Source organism: Exophiala dermatitidis, assembly GCF_000230625.1.
Source record: "Exophiala dermatitidis NIH/UT8656 unplaced genomic scaffold supercont1.3, whole genome shotgun sequence".
NCBI classification, from domain to species: Eukaryota; Fungi; Ascomycota; class Eurotiomycetes; order Chaetothyriales; family Herpotrichiellaceae; genus Exophiala; species Exophiala dermatitidis.
Window position 1 is genome coordinate 1,440,919 of NW_008751648.1, and position 19,812 is coordinate 1,460,730.

A 19,812-nucleotide genomic window follows, 5' to 3' on the forward strand; every position below is an offset into this window, starting at 1 on the left:
GCGATACCCGGCCTTTCTATGGTCGCTCTACCAAACACACCTGCTTATCTGGTGAAGGCAAATCGTAACATCATAAGACGCTATTGAGTGAGAGAGAGTCAAAGGATCTCTAGGTTCAATGCACGCTACTCATTCTCTTATTTATCTACGTTGTACATGGCAAATAATTCCTAGTCTAGCGACAGGGCTTACGGGCGTTTCGGGCAGGGAGGTTTGCTGATCCTGGTCGTCCAAACAAAGCCCATGATAATCACATTGGCCCATTTGGCAAACGTAACGTATTCCTCGGGCAGTCTGCTTCTCTGCACCAGAGACCCGTGCCTTGCTAGATGCACCACAGAAACAAGCCGGATTTCCAGGGTCATTGCCGCGAGTGCCGGCGAAACAATTCCAACATTTATAGTATGGTCGGCCAGCATTCCCTTTACGATTTGAGGTTTTGGTAACATCCCATATAGTGGGTTTGCCAACCTTGATACAGTCGGGCGCAACCTAGGACGCCTTAAGGAATACTAAACTACTATATACTATATAGATAGAAGTAAAGGAGCATAAGGGACTAGAGGAGGAGCACGAAAGAGAGGAAGGGAGCGGAAGAAAATAGACGAGACAGCGATTCGACTAAACAGTCGTTAGCGCGAGAGCAAAGTTGCGAGCCTGAGGGATAAGTAAGCGAAATGTCCCTGGGCGTCGACTGTTCGGGGATTATGTATGTATATAGAGAGAGAGAGAGTTGATAAACATACAAATGATCCAAAGTAGTGCCGAACTACAAGTCTCCGCCATGTGATATAATGTTTCATGATTCGCATTTTCCTCCCTTTCCCTTCATTGGCATTCCCCAAAAAGTCATGTTCGGCATCAATGTCTTCTACCTGAATTAGCTACCTAGTACTGTACGTGTCACAATTAAAGACCCTATGACGAATGTTCATGTCGATATGTGTGTATGTGTGTAAAAGCTGCTGCCGCATTGCATTTCTCATTCCTGAAACTTGCTTTCTCCCCATGTTCGGCGAGAAGGAAAAAGAAAAAAAGCCAGAGCAGAGGAAAGAGCCTTGCTCGGCCAAATTTGCCAGGCTTGTCTGTGCTTCATGAAGTGTCAAGGTATGAGAGCCTGTCCTATCTAAGTCGCATTGGCATTGGGAGTAGATCTGGCGCCGTCCCCGGGTGGTTTGTCTCTCAGTGTGGCGGACTGCTGCGGTTCGACAGGTTCAGGCTTGGTGACAGTGCCTTCAACGCCTTCCTTCTTGATCGGTTGCTCATGGCTTTCTGCTGGTACTGCTGGTGCTGCTGGCTTCGCCGGCTCATTGACTGCATTCTGGACCTGCTGTGAGTCAACAACGCCAACCTTGCTCTCCACTGCCGTCGGTGGTTGAGCCTGACTTGTACTCCCCGAAACGTCGGTCTTGTGAGGAGCCTCCGCCTTCGGAGGCTCTGGAGTGGCTGGTACGGCGGCAGCAGGGACTGGCGTCGGAATGGCTGAAGCAGGAGTTGAGGCAGCTGGCACAGCCGGCGGCTGAGATTGTGCGGGTGTCTCCGCTGGATTAGACACCACACTTGCTGCTGCAGGGGCGGGGGAAGCTGTTCCTCGTGGTTGCTCAACAGAAGAGAAGCCGACAAAGTTGGGATTCTTGAACCTTTCGATAAAGCGTCGAACGTGCTCCATTATAGTAAGCTCCTCCTTTGTCTCCCCATTAGGCAACGAAGACTGAGGCGCCCCATGGAGGAGCCGCCTTTTGACAGACGCAAATACTTTTTGCCATTCCTCAATCTTGGCCGGGTCTCGCACTTGATCATACATGGCATTTTCGAACCTTCGAATGGCCAACAGACCGTCTGTAGTGCAAGGCATGTTTCTAGAGGCAGATGAGCTCGACATGATTGGTGGAGGCGGTCCAGGTGTTGCAGTAGCTGAGCTTGGACGAGGCTGTCCTTGACCTTGGGCAGCAGTGGGTTGAGAGGTACCACCTTGCGAGGGCGGCTGCGGGGGAAACGGCGGGCGACCGTTCTGTGAAGGTGGATAGAAAGGTGGAGGATTTTGCCCAGGTTGCATATGGGGAGGAACATGGCCATTTGCGTTGGGTGTGCCTGAGGGAGGCAGTCCGCCGGGAGGGGGTGGAGGAGGCCAAGGCATACCGTTTGGTGGCGGCGGCATCGGACCATGTGGACCTTGGACGAAGAAAGGTGGCGGGCCTCTTGGAGGCATGCCATTCTGTTGAGGAAAAGGAGTATTCTGCCAGTTCAAAGGGGCATGCGAGCCTGGAGGAGGCTGTTGTCTTGGTGTGGGAGGCGGTTTCGGCTTGTTCGCAGCAGCTTGCTGGGCCGCTCGTCTTCTCTCTGCTTGGGGTTGAAGCGCGCCGGGGATCGCCTTCCATGCGAATCCTTTGCCCTCTTTTTCTCCCTTTTCGAAAAGCTTGTTCCATTCCTGGTTCAAGTTGTGCCGGACACTGCTCTGCCACCCCTCTGAATCTACACGATGGACAAAGAAAGGGAACTTGAGCTTGAGAGCTCGATAAATCTGCTTCAATGGCAGCGCTTTGGGGTGGATGTCGATCAAAATATCGTAAATCAATCGGGCATAGGGTTCGGATGGTCTTGCAAGCTGCTCTTCGGTCAAGCTCTCCGCGGGAGGGTATTCGGGAGAGGGCGACTTTGATTGCCGTGCTTTCTTGACAGGAACCTTTTCCGTCTCACTAGGGACGTCCACCTCGCCTCCTTCAATCGACTGCATAATGTCGCCCTCTTCTCCCGGCCGTTTTCTCTTTTTGTACTTTCGTTTCTCGGGTTTGCTATCTGGGGTGACAACCTCTTCCTTGATGATAGGCTTCGGAAATTTCCCCTTCAACATTGGCGGCGGAGTCTTGCCTCCATTGGCCGCTTTGGCCTCTGCTAATCTTTGTGCCTTCTCTCGTTCCCTCCGCTCTCGTGTAGACATGATTCCGTCTTTAGGCGGCCTGCCTGGTCCCCGTTTTCTCGGTGGTAGAGGCTGTCCATCTGGCCCAATGACAGGATCAGCCAGTGTAGGGGATGGCTTTTGTGCTGTGTTCAGGATGATTTTGGTCCTCGTCTTGCCGGTACGTGAAGGCGAAACACTTCTGTCTTGTTCGTTGGGAGTCGGTGTGGCGGAGGGTTGCGCCGACGGGCTCTCTCGCACTCTATTATCGTGATCAGAATCCTCGCTTGCGTGTTCCGCTTGTTGATTTGGCAAACGAAAAGTCATCCAGACGTTTGAGATCTGAATCCTTGAGCCGTCTCGAAGACGCTTGACCCCACCACGCGGCAAGTACTGGTCATCCAAGAAAGCCCCATTTCGCCCCAAGACCTTCATCATGAAGCAATCTTTGTCGAAATCCCACTGAATTTTGACATGTCGACGAGAAATACTTCTGTGATTTTCAACTTCTGATTTCTGGAAGTTACGCATGGCGTGGATGGGGATGAGCGGACAGTTGTGGGCATCAGGGATGTGATCGGCAGTGACCGGAGCAGGTTGTTCATTGTCTGCTGCTATGTCGTTCTGTTGTTCGAATTGTGCCTGCCGCTCGGCCATCTTATGATAGTCGAAGGGAATTAGAGGAGGATTGATGAGAACCTCTTGAGGCTTGACGACACTACCACCAGACCTCTCAGAGGATTGAGAGTGCATCGGATCAGATTCACGACGTTCCCCATCCTGCAAGACCACACCATCGTCCACGCCGCCAAAGCCACCGGCCTCACTGACCACACTGCCTTGTACCTGGCTGTCGTTGGGTCTTGGAATGCCCTCTGACCGTCTACCACTGGAACTCTGTGCTCGGTCTTGCTGGGCTTGACGTGCCTCTTCAGCCCTGGCAAGTGCTGCTCTGTAGGCAAAAGCATCTCGACCCAGTTCACAAGCGTAGGTGGTGATATAGTAGTTGCCATCCTCGAACTCAATCTTTGCGAAAGCCTCTATTTCTCTCCGTTCGGGCATCGGGCCGGGCGTCGCAGCCGGTGACAGTGACCCCATCCGAGACGTCAAGGGTAAGACTGCGGAATCTGGCTGTACTTGAGAGATCTGCTCCGTGGACTGCGCGGCTAACGTAGGAGAAAAGGAGGGCTGTGGATTTCCGTCCAGAAACTCGTCGTTACTGAGCGGTGGAAGCGGCGGGAGTGAGATACTAGAAATGTTTGAGTCGACGGGGTCGTTGGTCGCCTCAGTCGTGGCATGAGAGTCGGCAGCAGGGTTCAAGTTGTCGTCGGTCACGGTCGGTTTGAGCGTGACCGAGTCGTTGTTTGGAAGGGACTCCGCGTTTGCGTCCGCAGTCGCAATTGCGGTCTGGGTCGGACTTATGGGTGCCAGCGCCGCCAGCAGATTCCCCACGGCCTGGCTTCGTTGTTGGTGATCCATCTCAACATACGGTTTGCGCTCGGTCGTGGGCGATTGTTCTGGAGCATGTTGCTCCATGTCCGCGTGTTGCTTCGCGTCGTCGCGAGGATTCGAGGTATCGGAGTCGGCCCATGTTGGTTCTGGAAAGTCTGGCAGATCGAGCGGTCCAGAGGAGAAATCCGGCAGACCTCTTGTTGACGTCGCAATTGTCTGCGACGACATGGCGAGGTCTGCGAATTCGGGAGCGAGGTAAGGGCGCAGAACGTCGACTTGTCGAGGGCTCGAGGGACTCGGAGGATGAACTTTTGTCCTTTGCCCATCGACTTGAAAGTCTCGAGGCGGCGGGCGCAGGCTGCATCTGGAGACGGTGATTGGCTGCCGTCGCTGAAATCCGGTGCCGGCCAATCATGGCCCCCGAACCATGCTCGATTCGGCTCCATTTCAGAATTTGTCTGAGTCTGACCCCCGGATTTGACCCGGGGAAGGGCCTCAAGGACTCGACAGGGACTCACAGCACATGCCCGGCCTCTGAACAGGCGACGCAGCATCTTGGGCACTCCGACCCTCTACAACAATGAGTCATCGTCTCTATGGCGCCTCGAGGGAAATCAAAACCTGCCAAAGTGACCGCTGCAAGTCATCAGCCCTCGAAACCTCAGCCACCTAATTGGCCTCCGTTGGCTCCTCTGGTCCCAGCAGAGCATCTCTATATCGAGACAGTTTTGGCGGGACAGATCCTTGTGATTCGAAAGCTGTTCACGTCTGCGCTATGCAAAACTTATGTGTCATTTCTGTCCTCGCTGCCACTCACTACGACGCCAGGAAAGCCTAAACGGGGAGAAGCGACGAGAGTCAATGATCGTTTCCAGATCGAGGATGCTGTATTTTCTAGGATGCTTTGGGAGCAAAGTGGACTGCGGCACCTGGTAGAATCCTTCGAAGACTCGGACGCTTTCGGTGGCGACGTGCTAGGTCTAAACCCAAACATAAGAGTGTACAGATACCGGCCTGGTCAATTTTTCGATCAACACTATGATGAAAGTAATAAATTACAGTTTGGCGATGAGAAAGCGCCGGCGAAGACCACTTGGACGCTTCTGATCTACTTGACCACCTGTGAGGGGGGTGAAACCGCCTTCTACCCTGAGTCCGGCAGGAAAGATGAACAGACGCCTGAGCCTATTGTGGTTGGACTCGAGACTGGCATGGCTCTTCTGCACAAGCATGGCGACGATTGTTTGCTTCATGAGGGCAGAGAGGTTAAGAGTGGCGAGAAATGGGTGCTGAGGAGTGATCTCGTCGTACGGAGATGAAGGGAGTCGGTGTCGCCAGGCGTACTGCAGAATGACAGTATAGACCGAGCATTGACCCAAGGAATAGTTGTCAAAGAACCCTGGAGTTGGGGGTAAGAATCCCGCCTTATGTTGCGACGATCACCGTCGCAAATGTTCAGCGTCAGTCTCAGCGGTGCCTTCTCGAGCTTCCTTCAGCATCGTGTCAACTCCTCGCTCTTGGAGCGCTTTCTGCTACCAAGTCAGCCCGAATCCCTGGAGCTACAACTGTGGCGCGTTGACGGTCTTACCGTTAAGCATGACTTATATTGTTTAAATAATGGTTCGCATTCATCAACCGACGAATTGCCTCGGATGTATTCTGTGGCACATGTTGAGCTCATCTCCTTGCAAAAAGATAGAGAATGCGGGTGTCGTACTCTCAGAATACCATTTCAAGAAGCATGTGTCATACTTTCTGTGGAGAGTTAGCTCCAACTCACACGTCTTTAATGCTTGGACCTACTCCTTGACCTCATTGCACTCAGGCGCAAGCGATGCCGACATCTCGGTGTTGAGCACAGAGAAGCGTGCTTGATGATGTGGGACAAGAGGCGCTCTCGAGGAAGAAGCATGATGTTGGATCTTGATGCTGGCTCCGGATTTTGAGTAGACGCCGGATCATCATTTCGCCGAGGCCGCTAGGCTAATTCAAATTCCAGCTCCCGCCGCCATCAGCACCACTCCGAGCACATCAAATCATCATTTGCTCTGCTCTGGTCTGAGCTCCTACCCATTTGCTTGGTCCATTTCCACGCAATAACACATAATAGTGCTTGAATGCGCAAGTTATTCCAACCTCGTGCTTAAACCAACCTCGCAAGATGGGTGGGCATGGAAAGTAATACTTTACTTCAAGTTTCATACTATTGTCCGAGCACATGGCCCAAATGACGGTCCGCGTCTATTCCTTCTAGGCACAGCTTTCAACTTAGTTGCAGCATGCACCAGGAAGGTAGGATGCACAAGTCCGTGAACCCGCCGGAGCGCTATGTCCGGCCCGGTGTGTCTTTGCATCACTGCCCGTACTGTTTCGTTCGAAAGAACCATTGCACTGCTCGGATATTCTATGGAGCGAGTGTCGGCCCATTTCGATAAGGCCGAAGCGAGCAAACTCTAATGATATCAGACACTTTCGAATCCATGGACCCTATTGGACACTCCCCAACATCAACCTGTGTTTACTGCCTCAAGTTTGCCATGCCCTGCACTCTGTGCCCCGTTGAATGAGATACTACAACGCATCTTTGCAGCTCCAACCTTCTCGTCCGGCTCGACCTACAAGGGCGCCTGTAGCTTGTGCTCAGCTCGAGTCTGGATATTGAGCAAAATGTCGTGCACTAGGTGACGTGTTGCGCCTTAACTGCTATCATACGTTGTATAAGTTAAGCACTCAAACCCAAAGTCTACCCTGTCACTTCCCTATAAAGCTTCATCGAATCCTCCAGCCCCAAAATAATCCCTCTGGCAACTTGTCGAAGCTATCACACCGAAATACAAGACGTGTCGTCCAACTCTACTCGATATAAAGTCACAATTAGCCATCCCAGCGGGCAACCAATTGCTCACCTTTCGAGAGTCTTTCAGAAGCCAACAGCAATTATTTAACGAGCCACAGCATGTCTTCCACCGATAAGACGATCGTCGCAGACGGCCACTTGTCAAAACAGATTGCTGTGGTAGTATGCAGCCAACGCACACCCAGGGTTGGTCTTCAAATTGGGACATTCGTGTTCGACACCCTTAAACAGTACCACAGCAGCCACCCGTTTCCGGTACCATATGAACTAGTGCTCGTCGACATGCTCAACCATTCACTCCCAATGTTTGATGAACCTGGCATTCCATCTCAGATTCGCTCTTCGTCAGACTACACGCATGCACACACTCGAGCCTGGTCCGAACTGATCAGCAGCTTTGGAGGGTTCGTCTTTGTCACGCCGCAGTATAACTGGGGGTATCCTGCCAGCATCAAAAATGCGATTGACTATCTTTACCACGAGTGGGCAGGCAAGCCAGCCATGGTCGTCAGTTACGGTGGTCATGGAGGAGGCAAGGCTGCAGCGCAGCTGAAGCAAGTTCTTCAGGGAGTTCGGATGATGGTTGTGCCAGATCATGTGGAGTTAGCATTCCCCAATCGGGAGGTCTTGGTCAGAGCCACCACCGGTGCCGATCTGGAATTGAATGGGGCCGACGAGGGCAGACCCGAGGGCACTATATGGGTAAAGGAGAAGCAGGAAGTGACTAAGGTATTTGCAGAATTGCTTGTGCTGCTGGCTGGAACAGCCGCTCAAAGATGTTGAGACACTGTTATGATTGTGCTGTCCCGACCTGCGACACTTGTTTGTTTCCTCGTGCTGGGGAGAGTTTGGATGACAGGTATGGCGTCGGCTGGGTTCTACAGGGAGACTTGGACAAGACTGCAATAATGAAAGAGAGGTCTGTTTGCTTTGCACATAATAAAGACATGTTAGTAGGATACGGTCCACGCCTGGCTCAGAGTGAAGCACTCCACCGTACAATGGGCGTAAATCTCACATGATCCACCGTTCCTAGTAACTCAGTGTGCTATTTAGTACCGCGCTAGCTGCTAGCGGCTTTTTGTGGGGTTTGAAGGCACTTCATGTGCAGTGGATTTCGACTTTTGGAGACTTTTGCAACTGCGACTTTTTGGTAACTCAGGAAAGTTCCTCTTGCTCTTCGGCCACCTGGACCCCCTGTGCATGGCACGCGAATGTCGTTAAAGACCTGAGCGCGTGCACTACAACCACTTGTCAAGATGGATTTGACTTCGGATTTTGCGACCTTTCGCGATTCGGTCCAGACATCTGTCGTCAATGTGACAAGGACCGCAACTCAAGTCTCAAATCAAGATCTGAGTTTCCACCGCTCATCGAGTGAAAAGCTGTCACGGGCTCTCGAGCGCCAAAATGCCCATTTGCTTCGCTTGACCAGTAATTTACTCAAAGCGGCTGCCAAAGACACCAATCTTAAAGCCCCGGGGCTCAAGGACCAAGATGACATCGACGACAACTGGCGCAGGATAGTGGATGTCGTTGATGACCTTCTTGAAAAGGCGGATTCTGCTCTCGATGAGTATTCTGGTGTAATCAAGCGCCAGAGTCCTGGTCAAGATCCAGAACCTCCCGTCAAGCGTCTCAAGACCGGAAAGGGCCCTCAATCATGGTCCTCTGAGGTTACCGAGAAACCCCAGCAATTCTTCGAGAGACAAGTCGATAATGCTGAGACGAAGCCCTGGAAACCTTTACTCAAACAAAAACCACATGCCACTGTTCCCCTAGAGGAGAGCATTGGGGACGAGGACACTGGGTAAGTGCAGTCTTTCCCTAGTATTTCAATGGGTCACTAAACACTAGTCAGGTACAAACACCCGTACCTTCATGAGATCGAGCAATATGCCTATCCTCCTTCTGTATACCAGACTAGTCCTCCTATACCATTCGCTCCACCAGAGCAAAGCGAGCCCATTTTTATTGATACTGAGGAAGGTGTAAGAGACATGCTGGAAGAGCTGAAAGGGGCTTCAGAGATTGCGATTGACCTTGAACACAACGACCAGCGCTCATACGTAGGTATGGTGTGCCTCATGCAAATCAGTACTCGGGACAAAGATTGGATCATCGACACTTTGAAACCGTGGAGGGAGAATCTCCAGATTCTGAATGAAGTCTTTGCGGACACAAAGATTCTGAAAGTGTTTCACGGCTCGAACATGGACATCATCTGGCTTCAAAGAGACCTTGGCTTATACGTTGTTGGTCTCTTCGATACCTATCACGCGTGTTGCGCCCTCCAATTTCCGGGCAAGGGTTTGAAGCATCTGCTGCATCAGTTTGCCAACTTCGAGGCTCAGAAGCAGTATCAAACTGCCGATTGGCGAGTTCGCCCCCTGCCGAGAGAACTGATTGATTATGCCCGTTCAGACACTCATTTTTTGCTCAACATATATGATAATCTGCGGAACATGCTCATCGAAAGATCTACGCCGAACGATAATTTGACGGATTTTGTACTGACTCAGTCCAAGAAAGAAGCTTTGCAAACCTACGAGCGTTCAGTGTATGACATGGAATCGGGTCGTGGCCCGCTCGGCTGGCTGGGACTACTTCTGCAACGGACAGTCAGATTTGACAATGAGCAATTCGGTGTATTCCGTGCCGTCCACGAGTGGCGGGATCGGAAAGCACGAGAATTGGATGAAGGCCTTCAATACGTCCTGCCAAATCGTGTCCTGTGGCAAATTGCCGAGACTATGCCTACTTCAAACTTCAACTTCAACGCGGTCTTCAGGGGCCATCTACCCAAACCGGTCTTGGACCACTTGCCTGAGATTATCGACGCTGTAAAGAGAGGCAAATTCGAGGGGCGTGCGGGTCCTTCTGTGCAGGAGGTTTTGAAGCATAATGAAGAGGTTTATGGAATTGCTCCACGACGAATCAGGGAGAAAAAGGAGCCTGCGACCACAATACGTGGGCTGGGTGCAACGTTGAAGGAACTGATTGCCAGTGGCGATGTCGGTGCTTCGTCAGCCTCTTTGAACTATGATGGCGCCGGTGAAGTTGAAGCGCCAGTCGCCGCACGATCTTTGGCATCGCTTTTATGGGGCCAGATAAGGCCACAACATGCACAGCTACCTGCAGAATTAGGGGCAGTGGCGGGTGCTTTGCAGTCTGTCTTGCCCTTGTTACCTGCTGTCATGGAGAGTCAAGATGAAGACGTCGTCCTAGAACAAGGCAGCGCAACGAACGCCGCCCCAGCTCTTCCTGCGCCTACGCCTTCTGCAAGCGCGGCCTCTGCTGCCCCAGCACAGGCACAACCTCGTTCCAAGGCACGGGAGATCTTCACGCTCAAAGACACAGCCAACGCAAAGAAGCGTAAAGCCGATGAGTCAGAAGCTACCGAGGACCTGCCAAAGATGCCAGCCGCGTCAACGGCTAACGGCTCCATAAGCGAGGCACCGGCCTTACAGAACCCTGAGTACGAGTCCAAACGTGAGGCCAAGAAGCAGAAGAAAGCGGAGAAGAAGGCGAAGAAGGAAGCCGAGAAGCTCGCCCAGGAAAATGCGGCCAAGGCGGCACAACCGTTCGATTATGCAGGAGCCGAATCTCTTCTGACTTCACAAACACAACAAGGAGCACCGGCAGATGCTGATGGAAAGGCCGGCAAGAAGAGAATGAATCCCTTCGCGAAGGCGTTGGATACTAGCACAGGTGCGCGAAGAGGAAAGATGGGCAAGGAGCTGGCCGGTAAGAGCATGACATTTACGTCTTAAGGACGTCGGTGGCAACGCGCGAGCGCACTGTGTCGCAAGCGAACAAAGTCATCATGCGAAAACGAAAAGAAAAACGGTATCTTACATATCAGCATCCTTGGGATTTATGAACTTGGGCGGACATGGAGCGTGAAATTGCAATCCCGTTATTGCAAATCCTGGAAGGTTTCAAAAAGTCACCATTCTGCGGGTTCTGTAGGTGCTGAATTTCGGCAATGAGCACAATTGAATTTGCTTTACACCCCTTCTCGTCTGCCCAGACTTCTTGGGCGACCAGAGCCAGATAGGAAAAACCAAAGTATGGTCGAAGCAGAGCCAGTGGTATTCCCGGTAATAGATAAAATCCTTCAGACGGGTCCATAAGACACCCGAATCCTATTACTGGTATATCAATCAACGATGCGAACTTGCCTTCCCTCAACTTGCGAAAGCGCGCCGTCTACTAAGCAGACGCATGTCCTCCTATATGCGCGATAGTCCTGAAGTCAAGGTCTCGGAAGACGTCCGATCGCTGAAGAGTACGACATCCCGAGCAGCAAGATTTGGATTGTAATGGTATGTGCGGAATCTCAAGTTGGTGGAACGCAGGCACTCCGGGCAAGAAACAAGGGGACAAAACACAGAAGGGCATGATCATCATCCTGCGTAACACTAATCCTGACCGAACTTGATTCCTCACACGGCCATCTCGGCTTGCAGCTTGCGGAGCTCTTCTTCCTCGTCCTCCTCGACGGTCGAGGGCTTGTTGCCTACTGTAAGGGGAAGTTAGTATTGGGCCAAAATAATGCTGGGAAGACAAATGGAGGCATTTGACTTACTCGGACCTGTAGAAACGGCAGGCAGCCGGTTGACCTCGCCGGTGACAGGAGTGGGTCCGGTCTTGAGCATCCTTTCGTCCATGGCTTCTTGCTCCAGTCCCTCCAGCTCTTCCTCAAGATCAGCCTCGTCAATGGGCTCACCAATGGGTGCGTTGGTGATGGCGTTGGCGATTTCTTCCCCGAGAGCGTGTTGCTCACGCAGCTCGTCCATGGTCTGGTCGACCTTGTCGATGGTAAGGTTGCCATGGATTTGTTTCATGGCTGCTCCGGCGCTCTTCATTGCGTTCAACGTTTCTTGGTTGATATTGGCGGCTTCAATCGAGTATATTTGTTGTTCTATCTGCGTGATCTGCGCAGAGGTCTGTTCTAAAGTTCGCTCGTGTAGCTTCTTGCGCCGGAGAGCGGCTTTGGCGGCTATAGAACACAGAACACATAACGTCAGCGCTATATCCAACAAGGGAGCGCCCCATGGACCAGGAGCAAGCAGGCAAGCATTATGATACTCGAGTGTGTCAAGAAAAAGGAGGATACGTGTGGAGAGGACTTGATGGGCGAATGTCTGTTGGCTTACCTGTCTTATTTGTCGAAATGTTCTTCCGCGCCAACGCATCTTGCTCCGCCATCTGACTCTCCAGATAGGCCTCGCGCTTTTTTAACATGTCCAGCTGCTGCCGCAGGTTCAGGATCGCCTTCTTCGGCGCATCCTTCCTCGACTGCGCGGATGCCCCGCCAAACCAACTCCACATCTCGTTTGTTTGGAAGGGAAAGTGCTCGTGTAGGTGAGGATATTAGAAACCTGACACTCGAAGAGGTCGTGTTATAGAGTCCTCGCGCAGCAAAATGGTCACAAGGAGTGTAATGGTAGTGCTGGTGATGGCGGAAAACGTGGCTGTGACGGCACTTCCACAAAGTTCGATTGGTATCGCGTGGATGACCGGAGCACGGTCAGTATGTTGTTGTCTGTCCTCGAAAGGGCGGCGGAGAGCGGCAGGGAAGGCCTTGGTTGTGATGGATTCGTGTGTTGGCAATTTAAAGTGGTGGCGATAGATAGCGGAAGGTTGGAGTGTTGGTTGAAGCAATGGCGGCAGTTTTAATGAGATGAGAGCCTGGCAACGGGATCTGGAAGAGTCCAAGCCACGAGATGCTGCGAGAGAGAATGACATCGACTGCGGTTCAAAGGTCCATCAGTCTCGCTGATGCCTGGGGCAGGTCTCCCGAGAAGCACGTGAGTCTTCCAGGAGCGCTCAGCGTGTCGTCCTTGTTTGCTGCGTTTGCCTGCGAGGCTGCCATACAACGTTCAGGGCATATCACGTGGCACGCGTCACTGCGCTTAAAGAGTCGCGTTCCACGACATGGCTCACCTGCTCCAATCTACCTAGGTACCCTTAGATGCTTGTGATGCCTGGACATGCTCAAATATTAGCTATCACCTGCTGCTCGTTGAATCTGAACCCCGTATACTAGGTACCAGGACACTGTTATCTCCGGGGTTCTTCATGAATGAGTTCTCCAATAATGGCCCGGCTCCCTCCAGATTCGTGTTCCTGAGCGAACTACCTTCGCTACCAGCCGCGACCAAGGTGAGATTTCTGGGCTGGTACGCATCTCCTTGCCCTCCACACGTCGGGCTACTGACGTTATATTGTCAGCGTGGTAGGATACGATACTTTGAATGGACGTCTTCTCCTCGAACATGCCTATCCGAAGAACAAGCAGCCGGCCCCCCGTGCCTCCGTTGACATCAATCTCATCCTTGAGACCACCCCCTCGTCAACATTAGAAAAAGGGAGGTGGCTCAACATCATTGGGTACATCCAAAACACGCATGGACACAGTCGAAGACTGAAGGCACGCCTTGCTTGTTCGACAGACCCGGTGGTGTCCGTACAGGCAATCTTGTTATGGGATGCTGGGCCGTTGAGGCTTGCAGACTATGAAGCCACTCTACAAGGACAGAGTCAACTCCGCAAGCAACTGGAGCTCGATTGCAAGTGATTACATCGCTAATCTTGGGGCCCATTCGCAAACAAGCGTCGTTATCTCGCGCAGTCACGCAGGCCACCAACAGTACGGCCACCATTATTAGTCCAGGACTATAGGGCAATTTCTGACTATGCAGTGCAATGTCGCTCCCGCAAGATATGAGCAGCAAGTACTAACTTGCTTCGTTGAGCAAGCACGCTTCATGGTTGGATTTAAAATAGGGCTACCATGATCCAAAAATGCCACAATATCGGTCTCCGGCCGGGGTCTAGTCATTGGAGAGAACCATCCTTGACTAATATACCTGCCGTGTCTCAGAAGCTAACCAGGGCACACAAAATCGCCCAAAAATTTCCTTGCTTTTGTACGCGCAGTTCGACGTGAGGCGCTTCACAAAAGCTTCCTCCCCCGGCATTGATGGGTACGGAAATCGTCGACCACCTTCTAACCGGACCTTGCCAGCGGGGTAGGTTCTGCATGCTAGTTATGATGATGATGTATGGGATGGTGGTATTCCCTGCAAGAGCTGAACTTCAAAAGCCTGGCCAGCGGTTAGAAAGTCCATTGCACTGCTCCAGAAGTCATGTCTCAGGAGGTACGATATGTTCCTTTTTGGTCAGGTAGCCTGGTCTTGATCTTATGGGTTGGGTGTCACGACAATCTGCGTCCGCAATCCGGGCATACCAAAATGGGCTCCGGTCTCCGAAGGGGACTTCGAGCGTCCTTGCCATGCCCGGTTGTCTCGGCAAGTGTTTAAATGTTTTTTGCCACAATCTATCAAACCTGGCCGGTCCAGACAACTGCTTTCATAGTTCCAGGCTTTCATATGTTCACAGATGAGCCCCCATCTACCCTTCTCCCCAGCGTCTTCCAATCTTTATATGGCCCAGGAACGACTTGCATTCGGTCGGCACAGTCACCTACACAAACAGCAGCTCTCAAATGGCGCCTACTGGCACTGTGGACTCCACTACAACAGGTCACGAGAGAGACGATGTGACTATGAGCGCAGACGCCGAATCATATGTGCCACCGGCAAGTCATGCCACAGACCCAACCTTGACGCAGTCACTGTCGCCTACGGCTTCGGCAACGGCTGATTCAGCAGTCCCCGGGATGCCTCCCAGGCCCCCTCCTGGTATCAGCACGACCAAGCCTGCCATGAGCCGTTTGAACACTTTTTATGCGGAAGGCGACTTCCGGAATAGCTCAACCCAAGAGTTGCGGGATCTGAAATCTGACATGATGTGCAATTGGCTCCATCAGCAGCAGCTGGAGAAAATGTGGTCGGCCAATGGGTTGGAAGAAGGAGTCATGCTCAAGAAAGCCAAAGACGATTACAAATGTGCCCCCGAAGATCTTCGGTCTCGTCCAGACGGCATCTTCGATGCAGTGAGGAAGCTTAATGTCAAGGTATAGGGACTGCGCGTAGCAAATCCATTGTTTGCTAATGATTGCTCAGTGTGCCATGACTGTAAACACGAACATCGTCAAGCTTCTGCTACGCAATCCCGGATCATCTTTTCTTCCCCTCGACTCAGGGCTGCGGCTACAAATCCTTCCTTCTATTTGTTATCTCGCAGATTGCCAAAAGCACCATTTTGCCGCCTTCATCCAGGATTACGCGTATCTCATTGTCTGGGACGATGATCCCAATCATTTAATCCAACGGGTCCAAGACATCGAGGATCAATTAATCAGCATAGTCTGGAAAGAAGAAGCCTCGGACGATGTCGATTCTACGCTTCCAGCCACCAGTGCAATGCCCAGTACCGTCAATCTTGGTGCTGGAGAAGATTTCCTGGATTCAGAGGGCATCGTCACCCCGGCCCCGCGTAGGGTCGTCCTCATACAGTCCTTCCTGACGGCCATCACACTCATTCTGCTTGTCAGCGCCATTGGAAGTGGCTGGCGTGAGATCGCAATTGAGCTTAAAGTGGACAAGTCCTGGATCCGGCTCGCCTTCATTCTTGTTGTACCCCTTCAGTGCTGGCTGGCACTCTTCTTCATGCAATCCGTTGCCGGCTGCATAGCACAGATGATTGGGCCCATCAGCCAGATGACCTCAAACACCAAGTTCTTCTCGGGTCAAGCACCAGCTCGTCTTTCGACAAGCTCCACCCTTCCTCACGTCACAATTCAATGTCCTGTTTACAAGGAGGGCCTCTGGTCAGTGATTGATCCCACCATCAAGTCCATCAAGACTGCCATTTCTACATATGAGATGCAAGGCGGGACTGCCAACATATTTATCAATGATGACGGCATGCAGCTCATACCTGCCGACGAAGCCCAGGAAAGACGTGACTATTACGACGAGCATAATATTGGCTGGGTTTCTCGACCGAGGCACAATCCCAAACCGGTCGATGGTGGACTGCCTTTCATCCGTGCAGGCAAATTCAAAAAGGCCTCGAACATGAATTATGCGCTTAACGTGAGCGCCCGTGTGGAAGATAGGCTGGCACTTGTCGAACGTACCGAGACTTGGACATCCGAAAACGAGCGCGAAGCCTATGAATCTGCCCTTGGTGAGATCATTGTGGAGGATGAAGGTCGCACGCAAGCGGATGGTAATATCCGCATTGGCGACTATATCCTCCTTATTGATTCTGACACAAGAGTCCCTGTGGACTGTTTTCTTGACGCCGTCAGTGAGATGGAACATTCCCCCGAAGTCGCCATCATCCAATTCGCCTCAGGAGTCATGAACGTCACAGACAGCTGGTTCGAAAAAGGCATCACTTTCTTCACCAACTTGGTATACACGGCAATCCAGTACGCCGTTTCCAATGGTGACGTTGCACCATTTGTGGGGCATAACGCATTTCTGCGCTGGAAGGCTGTACAGGACGTTGCATACGTATACCCAGACGTGAACGATGGCATAATCAAGGAGAAGTATTGGTCTGAAGCAACCGTCTCTGAAGACTTTGACATGGCTCTACGTCTACAGACGAGCGGGTATATCTTGCGACTGGCGGCCTACGCAGGGCAGGGGTTCAAGGAAGGTGTTTCGCTCACGGTGTACGACGAGCTCGCACGATGGGAAAAGTACGCCTACGGCTGCTCGGAACTCATTTTCCACCCATTCGCCCAGTGGGTGACCAAAGGCCCTTTCACCCCCCTTTTTCGCAACTTCATCAAGAGCAATATGCCGTTCCCGTCGAAGTTGACGATTATGGCGTACGTTGGCACGTATTATGCAATCGGCTCGGCCTGGATTCTGACCTTGCTCAATTACTGTATCGTAGGATGGTTCAATGGCCACCTCGACCACTACTACATTGACAGCTTCAAGATCTACTTCTCCATTGTCCTGGTGTTCACAGCACTAGGGAATATTGCCCTTGCTGTCATGCGATACCGCGTCGAGGATAAAACCCTGGTGGCGGCCTTTTGGGAGAACTTTCGCTGGATCCCCCTGCTCACGATCTTCCTGGGGGGAATTTCACTGCATGTCTCTCAAGCCATCCTGAGCCACCTCTTCGGTGTGGATATGAGCTGGGGGGCGACGAGTAAGGAGGCAACGGACACAAGCTTCTTCAAAGAGGTGCCCGTTATCCTACGCAAGTTCCGCCTGACATTTCTGTTCTGTGTTGTTATGAGTCTGGGCATGATTGTCGTCGCGGGTGTTGGGCCCTTGGGTGCTCTGGTCCCGTATGATTGGCAGATTTCTTTCTTCACCGCCATCTGGCCCCTGGCAACCATTGTTGGTAAGTCTGGTTACATCCCCTCAAAGGAATGACAGTCGACACTGTCTGATATCGAGGGCTAATGCTGAGCAAACAGGTTCCCATGCATTGTTGCCTCTGGTGCTTAATCCGGGCTTGATGCAGTTTACTTTTTGATTTCGGATGGCGTTGGTCGGCCTTTATTTACTGTTTGCGCGTACAGAATATGGAGCCTGGTCCTGTCAGGACTGCACGAGAGCAAACCAGACCGACAACTTTTGGGGAACATTGGCGTTTCAGTATGTCAACTAACCGCTGGCGGATGGTGCCGTCGTGGTGCAACCGTTGCATTAGCAAATGGTTTTAATACTCATAATAATTAGCTTCAAAAGTACTTCGGCTAATTTTTCGGCTACTTGCGTTTGTCTTTGCTTTCTCGCTCCCCTTGGGATTGTCTTTTGCTTCCAGCTGGCTACGAAGCGCTTCCCTCTTCTCTTCGAATCCGTCGTTGACACTTGAAGGTCTGGGTTAGTAGGGATTGCAGCATCAAATTCTACAAGGAGTCCTGGCATTAAATAAGCAAGAAACTGGCTTTTGTTGCGATACACAAAACCGATTGCCCGCAACAAACCGCGAATACCTGAGGTAAGTCCGAAGTCGACACCTTTCCGTTGTTCGTAGGCTGGCTTCCCTTTTGGTACAGTGGCAATGCGGTTATGGTTGGCCAATAATAAAAAGATGGAGCCTGAAATGAGTTTGATACAACTCGGAGTCGAGCGCGATTTGAGCGCGACAGACGTGGCTCATATTACTAAATATAAACATTACTGTAGTGTACATGTGAAATTGCAGTGTGAGAATCGGCAAGTTGTTGCAGGAGGTTTTGACAGAGTATGTGCTAACAAAGCACTGGGACAAAATGGCTTCACTTCTGAACAAGTTATACGTAGGAAAAGCCGCTTTGGTTGGCTGGTAGTATATGGTAACACGGTTTATCAGACAGCTTGCTCCCCCAAGACCTCGTGAACAACTCGAAGAGGAGGAAGAGGAAGAAGAGGAGGCTGGTTGGAAGGAAACTTGAACCAATGCAGTGGTCTGCGCAGGTATCCTCCCCTCCCTCGACAAATCAGACTTGCAGCGGCGATCGGTCCGTGCATTTCAGTAGTAGTCTTATGATAAAGTCATCCGAATTGGGACTTCGATTTCGCAATTCGACTTTCCTCACGCATCAACAGGGTAAGCAACCCGATTAGATCTCCTTGAGCACCTGGGTCTCCTTCTTCTGAACAGTCTCGTCCCACTGGTTGAGGGCATAGCGGCCGCCGAAGAAGACGGTAACGAGCCATTTCAAGCCAAGCACACTAAAGGGGCTAACATTGTGTCGTTTCAGCTGGGTCCAGGCGAACCAGACAGTACCGGGAACATGGAGGCCGAACAAGACGTAGAAGATGATGTCCTGGACCAGCTTGGAGTATTTGGCGGCTTTGACGCTTCGAGCAATCAGATGGTCGTGGATGACAGAGCGTGGTTCGATGAATTTTCTTCGTGCAGACAGAACCATCAACGCCGCGCAAACCAGCGTCCCGACGCCGTTGGCGCCCCGCGGGAATTCGTACTCGTCAACTGTGATGTATGACGAGGACGAGGACGAGGACGAGGATTTGTTGGTTGCCATGTTGTCGTCAGCGCGGTTGGGCGAAGTCAGGTCGATTATATACATTCAATAGAGAGGAAGAGGTGGCATGTAGAGGTTAGAAGTATGTACTTCCCGTTGTTTAGGAAGAGAGAGATGATGGTCGTGTGAGATAAATGTATATATATATACCTGCGTCTTTCACAAGCACCCACTTGCCGGTCTTGAAAGAATCCCCGATCGACATGGTTCCCCGCCTCAAGCGGGGGAGAACGGGACGCAATGCAGCGAAGGTCGACTAAGGATGGAGTGATTGGGTTGGTCCCCTTGTCAACGTCTAGGGGGTTGTGGTATACAAGCGTGAGGAGCATGCATGGGCGCAAAGGGGCCATAGGCATAAGCGGACGCGGTGCTCGTTGTCCATAGCATGGATTCGGTAAAGTGGCTGCAGCGGTAGAGAATGGAGAAGGAGGAGAACGCGTCGAGCCTAGCATCGAGTTCGAGTCTGGAGTGGACTGACGCTTCAAGTTTGGCGTCGCAATGGCAGGCGGGGAAGGATTACGGCAGAATTCTTAGCTTAGCCAGAAATAGTATGGTGCCCGCCCGGGCCATACCTTAATTCTGCCGTATCATCGCTCGGTCTTTTGTGGGGTCTCGATTGTTCGAGTTCAAGTTGCACGTCGATGTGCAGTACTCCACTGTTTGGGAAAATTATTCTTCAAGCGA

General features: G+C 51.8%; 10 protein-coding genes across 10 annotated transcripts; 6 read left to right on the forward strand and 4 right to left on the reverse strand.

The window, feature by feature from the left end:
• Positions 1-591: 591 nt before the first annotated feature.
• HMPREF1120_03518 (uncharacterized protein) lies at positions 592-4,662 on the reverse strand. Its single transcript, XM_009157592.1, has one exon. It carries the CDS (start codon positions 4,574-4,576, stop codon positions 1,127-1,129), a length of 3,450 nt encoding a protein of 1,149 aa, XP_009155840.1. The 5' UTR covers positions 4,577-4,662; the 3' UTR covers positions 592-1,126.
• A 282-nt stretch (positions 4,663-4,944) lies between these two features.
• HMPREF1120_03519 (uncharacterized protein) lies at positions 4,945-5,667 on the forward strand (the record flags this gene model as incomplete). The annotated part of the gene is made up of 1 exon (XM_009157593.1): positions 4,945-5,667. One exon carries the CDS (start codon positions 4,945-4,947, stop codon positions 5,665-5,667), a length of 723 nt encoding a protein of 240 aa, XP_009155841.1.
• Positions 5,094-6,707, reverse strand: HMPREF1120_03520 (uncharacterized protein). The gene is made up of 4 exons (XM_009157594.1): positions 6,152-6,707; positions 6,066-6,103; positions 5,937-6,007; positions 5,094-5,877 (listed from the first exon to the last, which is right to left on the reverse strand). The coding sequence occupies exons 1-4, from the start codon at positions 6,190-6,192 to the stop codon at positions 5,788-5,790; spliced, it is 240 nt and encodes a 79-aa protein (XP_009155842.1). The 5' UTR covers positions 6,193-6,707; the 3' UTR covers positions 5,094-5,787.
• A 597-nt stretch (positions 6,708-7,304) lies between these two features.
• HMPREF1120_03521 (uncharacterized protein) lies at positions 7,305-7,988 on the forward strand (the record flags this gene model as incomplete). The annotated part of the gene is made up of 1 exon (XM_009157595.1): positions 7,305-7,988. The coding sequence occupies one exon, from the start codon at positions 7,305-7,307 to the stop codon at positions 7,986-7,988; it is 684 nt and encodes a 227-aa protein (XP_009155843.1).
• Positions 7,989-8,324: 336 nt separating this feature from the next.
• HMPREF1120_03522 (exosome complex exonuclease Rrp6) lies at positions 8,325-11,728 on the forward strand. The gene is made up of 2 exons (XM_009157596.1): positions 8,325-9,015; positions 9,067-11,728. The coding sequence occupies exons 1-2, from the start codon at positions 8,465-8,467 to the stop codon at positions 10,976-10,978; spliced, it is 2,463 nt and encodes an 820-aa protein (XP_009155844.1). The 5' UTR covers positions 8,325-8,464; the 3' UTR covers positions 10,979-11,728.
• HMPREF1120_03523 (uncharacterized protein) lies at positions 10,949-12,937 on the reverse strand. Its single transcript, XM_009157597.1, has 3 exons — positions 12,368-12,937; positions 11,797-12,210; positions 10,949-11,730 (listed from the first exon to the last, which is right to left on the reverse strand). The coding sequence occupies exons 1-3, from the start codon at positions 12,540-12,542 to the stop codon at positions 11,654-11,656; spliced, it is 666 nt and encodes a 221-aa protein (XP_009155845.1). The 5' UTR covers positions 12,543-12,937; the 3' UTR covers positions 10,949-11,653.
• A 355-nt stretch (positions 12,938-13,292) lies between these two features.
• Positions 13,293-13,791, forward strand: HMPREF1120_03524 (uncharacterized protein; the record flags this gene model as incomplete). The annotated part of the gene is made up of 2 exons (XM_009157598.1): positions 13,293-13,393; positions 13,446-13,791. The coding sequence occupies 2 exons, from the start codon at positions 13,293-13,295 to the stop codon at positions 13,789-13,791; spliced, it is 447 nt and encodes a 148-aa protein (XP_009155846.1).
• Positions 13,792-14,721: 930 nt separating this feature from the next.
• On the forward strand, positions 14,722-17,630 carry HMPREF1120_03525 (uncharacterized protein; the record flags this gene model as incomplete). Its single annotated transcript, XM_009157599.1, has 3 exons — positions 14,722-15,192; positions 15,242-17,495; positions 17,572-17,630. The coding sequence occupies 3 exons, from the start codon at positions 14,722-14,724 to the stop codon at positions 17,628-17,630; spliced, it is 2,784 nt and encodes a 927-aa protein (XP_009155847.1).
• A 269-nt stretch (positions 17,631-17,899) lies between these two features.
• Positions 17,900-19,489, forward strand: HMPREF1120_03526 (uncharacterized protein). Its single transcript, XM_009157600.1, has 2 exons — positions 17,900-18,787; positions 18,844-19,489. The coding sequence occupies exon 1, from the start codon at positions 18,162-18,164 to the stop codon at positions 18,477-18,479; it is 318 nt and encodes a 105-aa protein (XP_009155848.1). The 5' UTR covers positions 17,900-18,161; the 3' UTR covers positions 18,480-18,787; positions 18,844-19,489.
• Positions 18,165-19,538, reverse strand: HMPREF1120_03527 (uncharacterized protein). The gene has a single exon (XM_009157601.1). The coding sequence runs from the start codon at positions 19,171-19,173 to the stop codon at positions 18,703-18,705; it is 471 nt and encodes a 156-aa protein (XP_009155849.1). The 5' UTR covers positions 19,174-19,538; the 3' UTR covers positions 18,165-18,702.
• Positions 19,539-19,812: the final 274 nt, after the last annotated feature.